The 15,928-nt window shown below is 43.7% G+C and overlaps 1 protein-coding gene and 1 long non-coding RNA gene across 2 annotated transcripts; both read right to left on the bottom strand.

The window, feature by feature from the left end:
• Positions 1–628: 628 nt before the first annotated feature.
• On the bottom strand, positions 629–3,332 carry LOC148702211 (uncharacterized). Its single transcript, XR_016399025.1, has 4 exons — positions 2,888–3,332; positions 2,676–2,799; positions 2,194–2,514; positions 629–1,279 (listed from the first exon to the last, which is right to left on the bottom strand). It is a non-coding gene; the product is annotated as an uncharacterized LOC148702211 (long non-coding RNA).
• Positions 3,333–7,782: 4,450 nt separating this feature from the next.
• On the bottom strand, positions 7,783–8,396 carry LOC103697336 (glu S.griseus protease inhibitor-like). Its single transcript, XM_008779175.5, has 2 exons — positions 8,293–8,396; positions 7,783–8,132 (listed from the first exon to the last, which is right to left on the bottom strand). The coding sequence occupies exons 1-2, from the start codon at positions 8,303–8,305 to the stop codon at positions 7,939–7,941; spliced, it is 207 nt and encodes a 68-aa protein (XP_008777397.3). The 5' UTR covers positions 8,306–8,396; the 3' UTR covers positions 7,783–7,938.
• Between the last annotated feature and the right edge of the window lie 7,532 nt (positions 8,397–15,928).

Genomic DNA, 15,928 nt, shown 5'->3' with positions numbered 1-15,928 from the left:
TTCATATTTGACCATTAGATCTTCATCAACCATTGGATGAAGATAAAATGGCGAGTTGGTTTGAACCCAATTGGATTGGATTAAATAGGACCTTTATTCATAACCATTTAATCACTACAAGAAAATTCATCTTTTCCGACGCTTTTTATAATCTTTACCGATGCTTATAAGCGTCGGCTAAAGTTCCCGCGACGCAAATAGAAGCATCGCAAAAGCATCGGCGATATCGGAGTGGCAAAAGTTTTTGCCGACGCTAAGAGAAAGCGTCGGCAAAAACAAGGATTTCCCGACGCTAACAAAAGCGTCGGCAAAAAAATTCCTGTGGGTTTTAGCCGACGCTTTAAAGCGTCGACAAATGTATTTTTAAAGCGTCGACGTAGGCTTCAAGTAAACCGACGCTTTAAAGCGTCGGCGTAGGCATCCCACAATTTTTATTTACCAACGCTGATCGTCGAGACGTCTACGCGTGGAAAAAACGCGTCGGGATTGCTATTTTTAAAAAAAAATAAAAATACGAATGTAAATTATAAAAGCCCCAGAAAACTTGATTGGAATAGGAGACCAAGAATCAATCTAAAAATCTGAAACCCAGAAATAATCAGATTGTGTAATCACCACAACAAAAACCTGAAAACATAGGCAGTACCTTCTATTGAATTAAGGTTACTGTGTTGATTGCAGCTGAAGAACAGCTGCTGGAAACCAGGGACGGTAACCATCAGCTTCTCAACAACATCATCATTTAAGTGATCAAAAGTACAAATCGTAAGCATAACCAAGCCCCTTATAAAGATACTGTCACGAATGATTTCTAAAATAATGTTACCCAACATGTAGCAATATAGAGTCAGAGAGAATAATCAGGTGCTTTGGCATCATAGAGAAGAGTATATGCCTGAGGGACATGACAGCAGCTGCCAAGGAGACACCTGAAATTGAGTTGAAGTTGGGCAGTTGGGAGAGAACAAAGTGCAGTGAGGCGAAGATCATGATGAAATAGGTGACTTTGATGTCTTTGCAGTCAGGGCAGACAACATCATGGAACTTCTTTAGAGATTTTCCGCCTGTGACCATGTAGACGATGTTCACGCCCACCTCCACGACAAGTTGCTGAGGCACCACAATCCAAAGACCAAGCTTGTCTCCGAAGGCATGCTGCCCCAGCTCATGGTATCGATCGAATCGCTTTCCAGGTACCATCTCATGCATCTCTACCAGTTGCCAGAGAGTATATAAGGTGATGATCCATGATAGGATTAGGACTACAACGCCTGGTCCCCTGCTCAATTATGCATAAGGAGGATAAGCCATTAATCTTTTGCAGCAAACCAACACAGTTTTCTTATTGGATCCATATATGAGTTAAGAGCAAATATGAGTATTATAAGATCCTCATTCCTCAATACACAGTTTTCTTATAGGATCCATCTGCTGAGTTAAGAACAAATATGAGTATTATGAGATCCTCCATACATAAATGCACTTTTATAACTTAGCCAACTTACCTTGTAAATATATTTTATATGATTAATAAGAATGGAGGAGATGCCTCACTTCATCGTTCATTAAAAGAAAAAAAGAGAGAGATTATGAGATCCTGTGTCAGGTAACATTAGATCAAATGCAGACAAATCAAAAACAGTTGCAACGATTACAGAGGCTGCTAAGCTTTTCACTAGCTTTAAATTTAACTCTTTAAATTTCCTTTTCACCAAAAGGAAAGCAAAAGGAAAAAAAAAAACCAGCACAAAAAAAAGATGCAATTGGAAAGGCCAGCAGTAAGCAAGTCCTATCAACAGCTAACCTCATGCTTCCTGGTGGTATAGTTTATCACAGTACAGTATCACTGAAGGCATTTCCAGGAAAAGCTGTCTGCTGAGGAGCCTTTTAGATAAGATTTCTAAGTAGAACAAACACAAACCTGGCGTTCAAGAAATTTATGAAAATCAACTTACTAACAACTTCTAAGTAGAGCGAAAATCAACTTACTAAACCATCCTCACACGGATGCCCCATCTACACAAGCTACCAGCTTCATCAAAGCTCAAAGAAGTGAGAAGGGAAAGCAAATAGAAGAGAAAAACATAACAGAAAACACAAAAGAGAAGCAGAGAAATCAACGGAGGAATAGAGAACAGAGGAAAGCTTTTTGTTTTTATGCAGGAAGGAGAGCAAAAGGGAAAGAAGTGGTACCAGAAGAGAGGGTTGGGTCTCATCATATAGCCTTGGAAGCGTGCTACGATCCCTACCATTTCTCCTTCTCTTTTCCTCCTTTCTCTGCACCTCTCTATCTATGCAGATTTTTCATTTCATCTTGTATGGACTGAAGTATTCATTCTTTTCCGCTCTGATTGCGGCCTCACAAGTAGCACATACCAACAACTGCAATTTCATAAAGACAACCAAGCAATAACCTCAAACAAGGGTTTGTCGTACGTCAATAACTACAGCGTTTCCTCCACAAAACGTCTCAATTCCGAGGGTTTCCGCAGCAAGAACTCAGCTCCAGCAAATCTACCATCAGACACAACAGATGTTCAAGATATTAGGGGATCCGGAGAGCTAATATATCTAGAGCATATCCAAGAAGCCTAAGAGATATTAACAAGAAGCACTGTTTGCCGAAAGATCTCTACATAGAAACACAAGCTAGGTTTCATGAAAGAATCATATACCTCAACAACCACAAAATGTCTCGAAATCAAATCATTTTCTCCAAGAAATCCCTCGATCCCCAGGGTTTCCGTGCCTCCGGCGAATGCACTAGTCCGATCTTTCTGCGACGGAATCGGCAAGAACCTGGAGAAAACAAGAAACCTGAAAAGAAGCTGAGAACTAGGGTTCTTGGAGCATCAAGATAAAGAAAAAAAGAGGCAGAGCAAACAACCTGTTCGATGAGGCGATGAACGGGGCTTCCGTTGGACGTCAAATTCGTCGTCTCCTTATAGGTATTCCTGAAGAGCCAGAGAAGATCGTAGGTGAACTTGGCCGGCATCTCGTACACATAAACCCTAACCACCGACAGCCCCGACCACGGATCCGCCAGATCCCCATAAAGCCTCCCATTTCCTTCCCCCAGATCTTGTCATCAAGCGCTTTTACCGCGGCTCCGCCCGCGTCGGCCGCGATGGAGGAAGATCCGGCGGAGACAGGGCGCCGGGAGGTGAGGAACTTCTCGAGAGAGGCGACGAAGGAGTAGAAGAAGAAGATGGAGGCGAGCACGAGGAGGGAGAGGGTGGCGACGAGGAACGAGGGAGAGGAGGAAGAATCCTGGCTGGCTGCCGACGACAACCCACACCACACATTATTAATATGTACGGTTCATCGCCGGAGAGGAGGAAGGAGGAGAGGAACGGCCCGCATGTTTTTTTGTTGTGAATTTGAGTTCTGACGACGCGTATACGCGTCGTCTTAGGCCACAAACTACCACGACGCTAATTAGCATCGTCTATGGCTGACGCTTTCTAAAAGCGTCGGCATATGTTGGGGCTGAACTGAAAATTGCCGACGCTTGCAAAAAGCGTCGGCAAAAAAGGGTCGATAAAACCCCATTTTCTTGTAGTGGATCTTCATCAGCCATTAGATGAAGACATAATAGGATCATGTTGTGGCACCTTGGATTGGAGCCCTTGGATCATCATCAAACCATTGGATGATGACATTAACTCCCTTCTTGATGGCGCCTTCAATCATAGCCATTGGATCATGATGTCCACCATTGGATAGGAACATAATTGGCTAAGTAATGAGGCTTCATAGGGGCGTGATGATGTGAGGAGGAAGTCCACAGGATTTTTGATAAGGCGCTCTTCTTATCACGCGATGGATGGATAAGGATGAGACGCCTTTTTCATCCTTATTACATCCCTTCCAAAATACGCCTCTTTTCATGAGGCGCTCCCTTTGGATCACACGCCCCCTGATGGGTGAATGGATGGGATGCATCCTTTGGTGATGCATCCCTACGCCACCTATAAAGGGGAGTGCGCTCCCCGTGTTTTCAATCAATCCAACTCTCTCTCTTATCCCTTCTTTCTTACAAGTCTTCTTCTTTCTAACATCTCTCTTTTAAGTTGTCCTAAGCCAAGACAAGGAGATCTTCTTTAGGATAAATAGTTTAGCAGGAGATTTAGAAAAAAGAAGAAAATTAGAAAGAAAGGAAAGCAAGTCATTAGAGTTCTTTGAAAAAATTCAGCATCAAGAATCAAGTTCTTTGGAGCTAGAGTCTTGACCTAGTTTCTGTGTGGATCAACGTTGGAGGGTGAACACTTGGGCACCTAGTAAAAATTCTGCATATTAGATATAGCGTTGGAAGTATTCCTCTATTCATATATTTATATTTATTTATTTGATTGTTACTATTAAGGTGATCTTGGTTCATAAGGATTTGATGTAACGGGATCTTATTAAGAAATTTTTGAAATTCCGCGCTTCCGCTGTGCCCCTAGATCGCCATGAAACCCTACATATAAAACTCTGAGTTTGTGATTGCCTTGTTTTACATTGTTTCTCTTGTGCATTTACTTCTTTATCTTAGATCTATTTCAAGTGCACTTACTTTAGCAATCCCATTCCTTCTTGCTAAATCTTTTGACTGAATTCAAGCCTTACACCCAGAGAGCTTTAGCAAGATATCTTTCCACTACACTTAACTCTAAAACTGATTAAGTTTAAATCTGTTAAGATAAATTTTTTAATTATCCAATTCACGCCCCCCCCCCCTCTTAGGTTGCATATCTGAGCAACAATTGGTATCAGAGCAGGTGTTCTAATATTTATTGTTGATCCTATCAATAAAGCTAAAGATCATAGCAGCCCCTGTTGGGACATTTGTGTTAGAAGGCCAATCCACAAGCAGACCCCCACTGTTTGTTGGATCAAACTATACATATTGGAAAGCATGAATGTGTATTTTCATTCAGGCCTTAGATTATGATTTGTGAACTGTTATTTTAAATGGATCTCACACACCCACAAAAATAATTGATGGCATCCCCTTTCCTAAATTTGAAAATGAATGGGATACGCAAGATAAAAGATTGGCTCAAATAAATGCTAAATCCATAAATGTATTATATTGCTCTTTAGATGCAAATGAATTTAATAGAATATCTACTGGCATCTTTGCTAAGAAAATCTGGGATATATTAGAAGTGACTCATGAAGGAACAAACCAAATTAAAGAGTCAAAAATTAATATTCTTGTGCATAAATATGAACTCTTTAAAATGGAACAATATGAGTCAATATCTGATATGTTTACTAGATTTACTAACATTATTAATGATCTAAAGAGTCTTGGCAAGTCCTACACTAATAGTGAACTTGTGAGAAAAATTCTTAGGTATTTGCCAAAGATATGGGAAGCCAAGGTGACTGCAATACAGGAGGCCAAAGACCTCAACATTCTACCCTTGGAAGAGCTACTAGGTTCACTGATGACCCATGAACTGAACATGAATCAGAATCTAGATGAAGAGCAGAAGAAAGTAAGAATAATCGCCTTCAAATCCAGGAAGAAGGAAGGCACTGCATCTGACTCCTTTGATGACAAAAAAGAAATGGCATTATTAACGAGGAGATTCAAAAGTTTCATAAGAAGGAAGTGGCAAGATAAAAGGACATTAGCTAAGGGAGATTCTGGCAAAGATAAGGATCAGCCAGTGTCATGTTATGAATGTGGAAAGTTGGGCCACTACAAACTAGTGTCCATTGTTTAAGGAAAGACCGAAAAGATTCTAGAAGAAAGCAATAATGGCAACTCAGAAAGATAGCGAAGCATCCAGCTCCGAGGAAGAAGAAGAACAATCAGAGAAAGCTAACCTCTGTTTCATGGCACATGAAAATGAGGTAAATCTTGAAACACAAAATGACCTTATATTTAATGAATTACATTTTGCTTTTTCTGAACTCCTTGAAGAATATGAGAAGCTATCTCTCAAACTTAAAAATCATAAGAAAGCAAATTCTTGGATTTCAAAAGAGAAGGATTTAATCAATGAAATGAAAGAAAAATTGAGTACTGAAAATAATCTTTTGAAATCGAATTCAGAGGAACTGATTCAGAAAAAGTGGGTAATATGGAAGTGATCTAGCAGCTCAAAATTTTATCCCATTTTTTTTTTCAATCTAAAATACATGATCTTAGCTAAAAAGATCCCCTTTATCCCCTTGCAATATATCTCGATCTTAATTTTAATCTCACCATCTATACATCTCAAGTCTACTCATGCTGCAAGAAGGATTAACAATCAACATGCTTTATCAATAATATTGATAAGCTTTTCTAAGCAATATCTAGGATTTGAAGCCAGCACTTCTTGAAGGGTAAGCCCTTGGAGGTGAGGTACCAAGAATGTTAACAATTTTTTTTCTCTCTAATATTGACGAGGTAGACAACTACATATATCAAACTATGTGCTTTGATATTCATGTTCAGATTACTTCACATTTCTGAAAATTTTTAGTATTTTTTTCTCTTTGTGACTAAATTATTAGGAATATTTTTCATAATAAAATATTGTAACTATTGCTTGGGATTGTACTTTGTAAGGGCTGCACCAAATAGTTGTTATTTTGGATCCATAATTATATGAGATTTAATTTAGTATGCAGCAACACAAAGGATTAATTCATAAGACTTTCATCGGAAGTGTGGTTCTTTTCCTACTTAATAGGTTGATATTCTTTCTTATGCATTCAATTCCAAGCTATTTTCAATAAAAATTTCATTCTTTCTCAGAGGCTATTGTTCGGTACAATAGCAAAAGACTTAGGCTGACAAGCACAATAACACAAATTCTAAGTCCCAGACAGCATATTTGTATTAAAAAAATGCTAAAGGTTAAATCTATCTCCAGTCCGCCCCTTGTAGGACCTTAGATTGCCAGGATCATAACTGGGTAATGGATATTACAACCATTTTGGAGGGTGGTCTTCGACAAACTAGGAAGGTTGCTCTATTTTAACTTAGGTGTCATGGGTTTAAAACATAAAAGCAACTTCTCCATACACGAGGGTAAGATTAACATTGTAGAGCCATTAGAATGCCTTTCTATTATTTATAAAACAACTTATAGAAAGGGCACCTTCTTATGACTTATGTCCTTATATGTTGATGATAGATGAGAATTCTAGTACTGTTAATTTGCATTATTAACTGTATTACATGAAATTTGCTATTACTAAATTGTAGAACTTTTGATTAAGCACTACTAATTGTGTATAGAGTGTATCTTCTTTTTATAATTTTATTTTTATTTTGATACTTATTGTTTTTACCATAATATTATTTTTCTTCTATTGCATATTGCTTTAAACAAATGATATCATATATTAGGTTTTAATAGCAAGATTTCAAGCAAACTATTTTTCAGAAGATTTGATAACTATAACTATCTATCAGTCATTCTTTTTACTTAATAGGTGTTTGTGCGTTGCAACTTGCACGGCATGGGCTGTCATAATATATCCACTAGTCAATCCCACTTATATAGAAATAATATTTTATTCAATCCAATTTTTGACTAAATTTATTTTAAAATAAAACAAAAGCTTTTTTTATTATCATAGTTAAACATTAAAACAAATCAAGACAGATGATAACACCGACAGTGGCATTATCTGTCAAAATCACCATCTACTTCGGCAACACAGTACATATACTATAAGTTTCCAAGGTAAACTCAGCCACTACATAAATCCATGGTTTGTCCTCAACCATTGTCGCAAAACCACAGCTTCAAGTCGAAGCATCCCATTTGCATGGGTGATCACATCTCCTTCACCAAACCAAACATAAAATATCGAGTTTTCCTTGAATGAACGGTGGTGTTTACAATCATTGCATGTTAATATTATTCATATGGGCGACAGAATAAAATATATACCATCTCTGCCACCTTTATTTAATAACCAAGGTGCACTCTACGTCAACATCTATCCAATTTTAGGAACTTGGGCAACTTTGCCATCTTCATTCACCCAAACCCACACCCTACCACACAGGAAGTTCTGGATGACGGATTCTCCGACCGTCACGATGATGGCGTTGACTGCAGGATTCTCCCTCTCGATTATCTTCGCTGCCTCCTTCCCCTCCACTCCTACCAACTCAGGCCATGAGCTCTTCCCTTCGCAGCACCACAGTTAAGAACATATGTCAGAAGAGTGCATCTCGAACGAAACTAATTCCAACCGAGAAAGAAGTGAGAGGAGAGAAGAAATAAAAAGTTCTCTCTCTCCATAATATATGCTTGAAACAAATCTATCATTATTAGCATGAGGCCTTACCAGTGCATTCCATCGTGTGCGTTTCTTCTTCTTCTTCTATGTATGGGCTCTGGGAGGTCTAGAGGGTTGGTATTTATAGGCCTCTGGCGTGGCTTCTTGAACTATAATTAAATTTCAACGTACAAATCTTATACGGAGATTAATTAGGATACGTTTCCTTGATAGACATTTGGCTGATTCATGGGAGGTTGCTTTCTCTGATAGGGTTTGACCATGGAATTAGTCCTTCGTTTGAAAAAGGCAAATAAGTAAAGCCGTAAGGATAAGAAGCAAGAAAAAGATAAAAAACTGCAGATGAGAGGCAAGAGAAAAGTCGGCAGGACTCTTTCTGTGGGGACTGGGGAGGGGAAAAAAGTAATGTGTATCCAGAATACACTCCAAATGGGTCCTAATTAGAGTTAAGTTTTGTTGAGCCGGTGACGACAACGTGGAAATCTTAGTCCTAAGAAAAAACGCATAACTTCATGAATGGTGCAAAAAGATCAAGTTTGTGCCCATTCAGCATATAGCCACAATCTTTTTCTAATTTGATAAAGAGCAACCTCAGGAACATACCCTTCTCACCGCAAATAGCTAAATGCAATTGGAAATGATGTCATTGAACCGAAAGTTGTAAGTGGTGTCTTTTTAGAGGCGCTACGATGTGGGATAAAAGACATTTCTGCTTGATAAAATCAAGAGCTTTGAACTGCTGCCATCGTATAATGATTAATATAAAAATATAAAGACCGCTAGAGAAAGTCATGAGGGTCCAAATCAAGCACCAAATAACATTTACTAATACAAAAGTTATGTGTAGAGCCCTTTACAGAAAGTTATGGACAGCGTTGGCCATCACAATATATTGCTTTTTAATTATTTTGATTCTGAAGAATCATGTTCACTATTTATTTGAGATGCATGTGATGGAAAAAAGTAAAAATGGAAATGCCGCCGGTGTCATGAGACTGTGAATCTCTCAAACTTTGCAAGAACCTGGATGTGGATCGATGGGCTGGATTGTCTATGGGTTGACATCCATCCGATCTTAGAGTGATCCAACGTTCGGATTATGAAACATCAGGGAATTTGTGATAATTTTAATTTGATCCATCCCTTCTCGAACAAATAAATTTCTTTGGACTCAGATAGTTTGCTGCGATGAATTACCAAGATACTCCATTATTTGGGCTTCATGGCTATAATGAAAGAACATGTCCCACTTGGACGTGAAACCCAAGAAAAAAAAAATTTCTCCCACTAGTTCCAACTATATACATTGAATACCAAGTATCATGAGGTTTTGCAAGCTTAGATTGGTTTACCCTTCATAGCCACATTAGACTTGAGATTTCACAAGTCTAGCTAATATACTGTTGCTGGGGTCCAAACCGAGAACAATTGGCACAGCGGTGTGAACGGGGTTCCCTTTGAATTGCTTTGGTTGCGCTCCGCCTTCCGCCGGGAAACCTGCAAGCAAGCCTCGCACCACCACTGGGGTAGTGGGGGCCCTCCGACGATCAAGTTAGAGGGAATCGAAGGAGAAGGAGAGGTAGCAGGTAAGATGATGCTATGGAGAATCTTGCTTACCCTCCCCCTTCCCCCCCAGCCCCATATATATCAGGCTGGGGGGTTTTTCTGGGGATTGGTCATCGTGTGGCACGATGGGGTTGCCACTGACATGGCCGTTACAGGGCGTCGTGGGGCAGCGCCGGGTACGGCCATGGCAGGGCGTAGTGGAGCTCCGCTTCGTACGGTTGTTACAGGGGATCGTGGGGCAGCGCCGGATTCGGCCGTTGCAGGGAGTAGTGGAGCAGGGGGCCGCGGCGTGCCTCAGGAGAACAGTCTGTTGTTGTCAAGAGATTACCGACCCGAGGTCGGATTGCTGGATCAAGGGGCAACCGACTCAGGGTCGGATTGCTGGATCAAGGGGCAACCGACTCGGGGTCGGACTGCGGAGCCGAAGATATCCGACCCGAGGTCGGATTGCTGGATCAAGGGGCAGCCGACTCGGGGTCGGACTGCGGAGCCGAAGATATCCGACCCGAGGTCGGATTGCTGGATCAAGGGGCAGCCGACTCGGGGTTGGACTGCGGAGCCGAAGATATCCGACCCGAGGTCGGATTGCTGGATCAAGGGGCAGCCGTAGTCTTTCTGGGCGCGCGTGCCGGTCACGTGGGGCATGGTGGCTAAGTTCCCCCGTAACAGTAGCCCCCCACTTCCGAGCCTGGAACCAGGAGGGGAACGGGTGAAGGGAGTGATGCTTCGAGATTGCCGCCATCCCTCGGAAAGGCGCGCGCGCTCCGAGCTCCCCGCCCCTTTTTTTTATGGCGTATGGCGGTTGTCGCTGATCTGGCGGTCTGCGGATTTCGGCGGACATCCTTCCTTAATGGTGTCGATTCGCCTTTGGGGCGAGAGCGATCCTTCGGTAGCCAGGCGTCCTCTGGCATCACCGAGGCGTCACCCGCCTTTCTGCCTATTTAACCGGGGGCCCTCCCCCGTCCGCCTTTCTCTTCACAGGCATCCTCGAGTTTCTCCCTTGTGCTGTTGCCGTTGCCGCCGGACTGTTCGTTTGCTCCTCCTTTGACGCTATCGGAGCCGTTCTTCCTTCCCTTCCGGTGAGTTGCCCCACTCTTCAATTTAGGGCTCTCCGTACTTTCTCCTTTCGTATTAGTGTACCCCAGTCGTTCCGGTCCCCTCTCCCCCCTTGACCCCGTCCTGACCGTAGATTCTCTGGCCGTTAGGGATGGACGAAGTAAGAGCGGACCGCATTCAGTCGGAGCTGGTCCCCGAAGACCTAGATAGGTTCGTGGCCCGGTACCACCTTCCCGAAGTCTGCAACGCTACGCTCCCGGGGCCTGAGGAGAGGATGTCCCATCCTCCTCCAGGGAAGGTCGCCATTAATGAGGACATCCTTCGGGCTGGGTTCCGCTTTCCCCCCTCGGACTTAGTCGTGCAGGTGCTTCGAGGTTTAAGAGTGGCGCCGACGCAACTGGTGCCGAATTCATGGCGTACCCTGACGGCCTTCCAGGTTCTCTGCCGTATGCACGAGGTTCCCGCCACCTTGAATGTCTTTTGGGAATGCTACGGCCTGAGCGGCCACCCCCGGGACAGAGGGTGGTGGTGCTTTGCGGCGCGGCGAGGGTGCGGCCTCGTCAAGGAGGCTCCTTCCTCCATTCATGGCTGGAAGGAGCGTTTCTTTTTCATCGACGTAGATCCCTCTTGGGGAATCGGGACAACCTGGGAGACGCCGATGAAGTCCCCGATCGGCCTATCGAGGTTGTCAAGGGAGGAGTCCGATGGCGTCGCCGTTTTGAGGGGGTTGGTTGCCGAGGGCCGGCTCCCCCCGGTGGCTCGCCTTATTTCCGAGGATGCCTTGGTGAACGTCGGTCTGAGCTCGGTCCCTGCCGACCGTGAGCCCGCCATCACTTCTTCTTTTTTAGTTCTTTTCTCCTCTTTCGTTTCTTCTTTCCATCAGTTTCTCAGTTTCTAACCATCTCGTTCTTTTTGCAGAAATCGACGACGTCATGCAGTCGGACAGGGCAATGGCTGTTAGTAGGGCGTCCCTACTGGAAGCGGTCCGGAGGAAGAAACGGACTCCTCCGAGCGAGGTCCCACCGGCGAAGAAGCCCCGCCAGCAGGCGACTCCGACGCCGACAGACGGGTCTGGGCCCACCGATCAGGGGGACGTCGCGGGCTCGGACCGACAGTTGACGCCGTATCAGCCCTCCGGTGATGAGACTACCGCTTTTCCGGAGGTGTCATCCGGGCGCGCCCGAGACGGCCGGGTCGGACGCGGTCGGTCCCCAGCCCGGCCTTCGACTCGGTCGGCCTCGGATGATACGAGGAGGGGCGCGCCGAGGCCTCGGCCGAGCGGGACCCTGTCGATTTCTGGCGCGGCCCCCGCCCCGAGCACGGTCGGCATGACTCTCCCTCAAGCAATGGGTAAGGGTAAGGCCGCAGAACCACCGTCCGGCTCCGGGGCGAAGTCGGGGTCGGCCTTCACTTTTGCCGGCGCCCGAAACCTCATCGAGACGGTGCTGCGAGAGGGTGACCGTAGGCAGGTCCGGCAGATGAGGATCCCTGAAGTTGGAGCTGCCAGCTGCGTCTGCCTCATGTCGGTGAGTGTTCTTTTGGTCGCTTTCGTCATTTATAGGCTCTATTGATCCCCGTCTGACGCTCTCATTTTTCCTGTCTCTTAGCTCGCCCAGTACATGATCCGTCTGGAGGAGAGCCACGAGGAACAGGCGAGGCTCCTGGCGAAGGCCGAGAGCCGACTGAAAGCTGTAGAGGAGGGAGGCCAGGCTGCGGCGGGGAGAACGACCAGGGACCTCGAGACGAGGCTCCAGGCGGCCGAAGAGCGGGCACTCGGCTTCGCCGCCCTCGAGAGGCAACTGTTGGAGGCTCAGGAGCAACTCAAGGTTGCCTTGGGTCTCGAAAGCGAGATCAGGAAGGTGGAGGAGCGAGCCGAAAAGCAGTCCCGGAAGGCTGCCGACTTCCGGGAGAGGTGGGAGAAGGCCCAGCAGTCGGCCGACAACGCCCGCAACCGAACCCGATCTCTTGAAGCCAAGATGGCTGAATTGGAGTCGGCCTTGGAGGGGACTCGTGCGAGCAACCAGGAGCTTCATTCGCGCCTGGAGGAGGCTGAGGCTGCTCGCATCGCTGCCGAGGCGAAGTGTTCGTCCTGTTCCTGCCTACTTAAAAATATGCTAGACAGATCGTTGTTAGAACCGACGAACAACAGTTTAATTTAATTTACTCTTACCTGTTCTACTCGAAGAATAGTGGTTATAAGAGGTCGATCCACAGGGAGACGATTGGAGTTGCATAAAAATTAAAACGATCACTCGGATTCAAAATCAATTTTTTGAATGATAGAATAAAAACATTACTTTGAGGATGTTAAATGATTCTCTAGTCTACCAGAGAAGGTTTTTCATTTGAAAATAACGAAAAGACAAATACTTGGAATAGAAGAGCATTTATAAATTTAATAAAATATTTTAGTATTCAAAGGAAAACGTTGGCATGGATTAAAATGGATGAAAACAGTGCTAAAGAGATTGAAACCTGAAACATAAATTGCATAAGAGAAGATTTTATATATTGCATGAAAGAAAAATTAAAATTGCAGAATAAATATAACTTTCTACCCAAATAAACTCTCAAAAATTAAAACTCAAAACAAAACCTAAAATAAAACTAAAAATAAGAACAACATGCTCTGAAACTCAAAACATGACTTCTCAATTAAAACTTTCAGTTAAAGTACAACTAAAAAAATTCAATACATAAACTCAAACTAAAACAAATAAAATACTCTCTTTTTTTTTTCTTTTCTTCCCCAAAATAGAGGAGGCTCTGTTTTTCTTTTGAACAGCACTCTAATCTTGGCACGCCCGAACACTCCTTCCCCTATTTCTTTGGACAAACCGAAGGAGCCAAACTCCTTCTTCTTCCTTCGACCAGCCAGCCACCACCCCAACCGAGCTCTCCTTCTCCTCCGACTCTCGGCCTCAACCCCCAACCGAGCACACCCTCCAGCCGATGGCCTCTCCCCTCTTCTTATAGGCTTGGAGATGTGGAAGAGGCGGGATCAGTGGGATCGGCTGGGGATGCGGGATCGCCGGTGATTGCGGAAGAGGGAGATGGCTGCGTGATGCTGGGATTTTGATGGCGTAGAGGAAGGAGATGGATCCGGGCGCTGGGAGGAGGGGCTGATCCGAGGGTGCTGCTGGCACGGATGCTTGGATGCGGAGGAGAAGATCACGGACGCGTGAGGGGAGTCGCTGATCTTCCCTTCTTTGATTGGAAGCGGGATCGATGGGATTTGCTTCCTATTTCCTTCTTCCGGTGATTTGGGAGGCGGATCCGGTCAATGGCTTGCCAACAGAGGGAGCCGGTGGATGCTCGAAGATGGCGGGCTGATGCGGAAGGAAGGAGGCGCTGGATGCTGTGAAGCTTCTGGGAGCTTGGATCACGGAGGAGACGCTGATCACGGGCTTCACGAGCGGCTGGGTCGCGGATGGAAGGTTGCTTCTGGGCTGATCGCGAGAAGAAGGGATCACGGGATGAGATGGATCCGTGGGTGCAGAGGCGGGTCACGGATGCGGTGGATCTTGAACGCGGAAGGAGGGAAGAGCCGGGAGCTTTGTGATGCGTGCGGACGGCTGGGAGGATATGGAAGACATCAAGTTCCATCCGATTAGTCATATAGTATGATATGAAATTTTGCTTGTAGACGGACGGGTCATCTATTCTGGCTAGAGGTCAAGTGCAATTCTTTCAAGTCATGGGTCACCCAGCACCTTATGGCAAATTTAGATTTGCCAAAAATTATTTTCCAAAGGCTCAAAAGAAATGGATCCGATTCGAACCCGAACCCGACTCGGACCCGATTTGAAGTCAAATTTGTAGTCAATGTGCATTTTATCTATAATTTATACTAATCTATGTTAAATCCAAATATAATATTAATCTAGTGAATTTATTATTATCGGTTAACAATAACACTAATTTTAGTAACATGTAGGTCGCACTTTTGTGCTCTCATCATACCCCCCAACTAGCTTATTGCTAGTCTCTAGCAATTCAGTGCGAAAATGATAAAATGAGAGAGCAAAAGTGTTATTTATTATATAAATATCCTAAGATAAATACTCACTTTCGTAGAGCATTACGATTGCACTTAGCATGTGCAACAAGCCGTTAAACCCCTAGGTTACCCTAGCGGACGAGTGTTGTCTCGTGAGGGTTTGCAGTGAAGTTACCCACAAACTTCAATCCCAAAAAAAAATTTGATTTGTGAAATGAAAGTCTTATTTCATAACTGATAAGAATTTCAAAAGCACACAAGGTTTTAATTACTAAGTAGCCCAAATTCTAGGTTAGTATGCAATTTAAGTTGAAGTCATTAAGTTTTCCGTTAGGAAGTTGTAAGACTTATTTATTCTTGAGTGCTCAGTGAAGTTTGGACCATGCACAAGCTAAGGTTTTGGATCTCCAAAATATCGCTAATATTAGTAGTTTCCAAGAATTGGTCGGACAAGACCTATTTGCTGATTCAAAATCATCTTTTCTGTAGGATTTCGAGAGCTGTGGATGTTTACTTTAATACCTCATGGGCTTTATCTGTAATATTCCAGTTTACTCGAATTTTTACAACGACGGCTTTCACACTATTGTCTTTCTTAAGGTCAATATACATTTTTTTTTTTCAGATTTTTTTTTTTGGTGTTTTTTTTTTTGTTTTTTTTTTTGTTTTTTTTTTTTTGCATTAAAGGGAAATGATAATGTATATATTGTGCACTTTTACTCCTGTGATGATTCCTCCATGTAGCGAGCAATTAGTCGACAATTCTCACACCAGTTGGCATGAGGTGTCGGGCATCAAGACTCCCCTACGGACCTATGCTCGGGTTCCTCATCACAAGCCCGCTGGCCTTTGACAATAGGTAGCCCTTTTCGATGTACCTGACTAAATCCACCAATTAGTTTTTTTTTTTTTTTTTGGATCAGAAAAAGATGGTTCATCAGGATTCGAGGTTGCTACCATATTCTCAACACAATGTCGAACCTATACCTTAGAAAATGCAGGCCAGATGTGTTGTGAAATTCAAAGCACTAATTAGCTTACAACTCACTAAAAGGAACTTAA

Source organism: Phoenix dactylifera, chromosome 18 (assembly GCF_051530095.1).
Source record: "Phoenix dactylifera cultivar Ajwa chromosome 18, Ajwa_hap1_PhDact_Kaust_v1.1, whole genome shotgun sequence".
In the NCBI taxonomy this organism is placed as follows: domain Eukaryota; kingdom Viridiplantae; phylum Streptophyta; class Magnoliopsida; order Arecales; family Arecaceae; genus Phoenix; species Phoenix dactylifera.
This window is presented reverse-complemented; position numbering and strand designations above follow the sequence as displayed.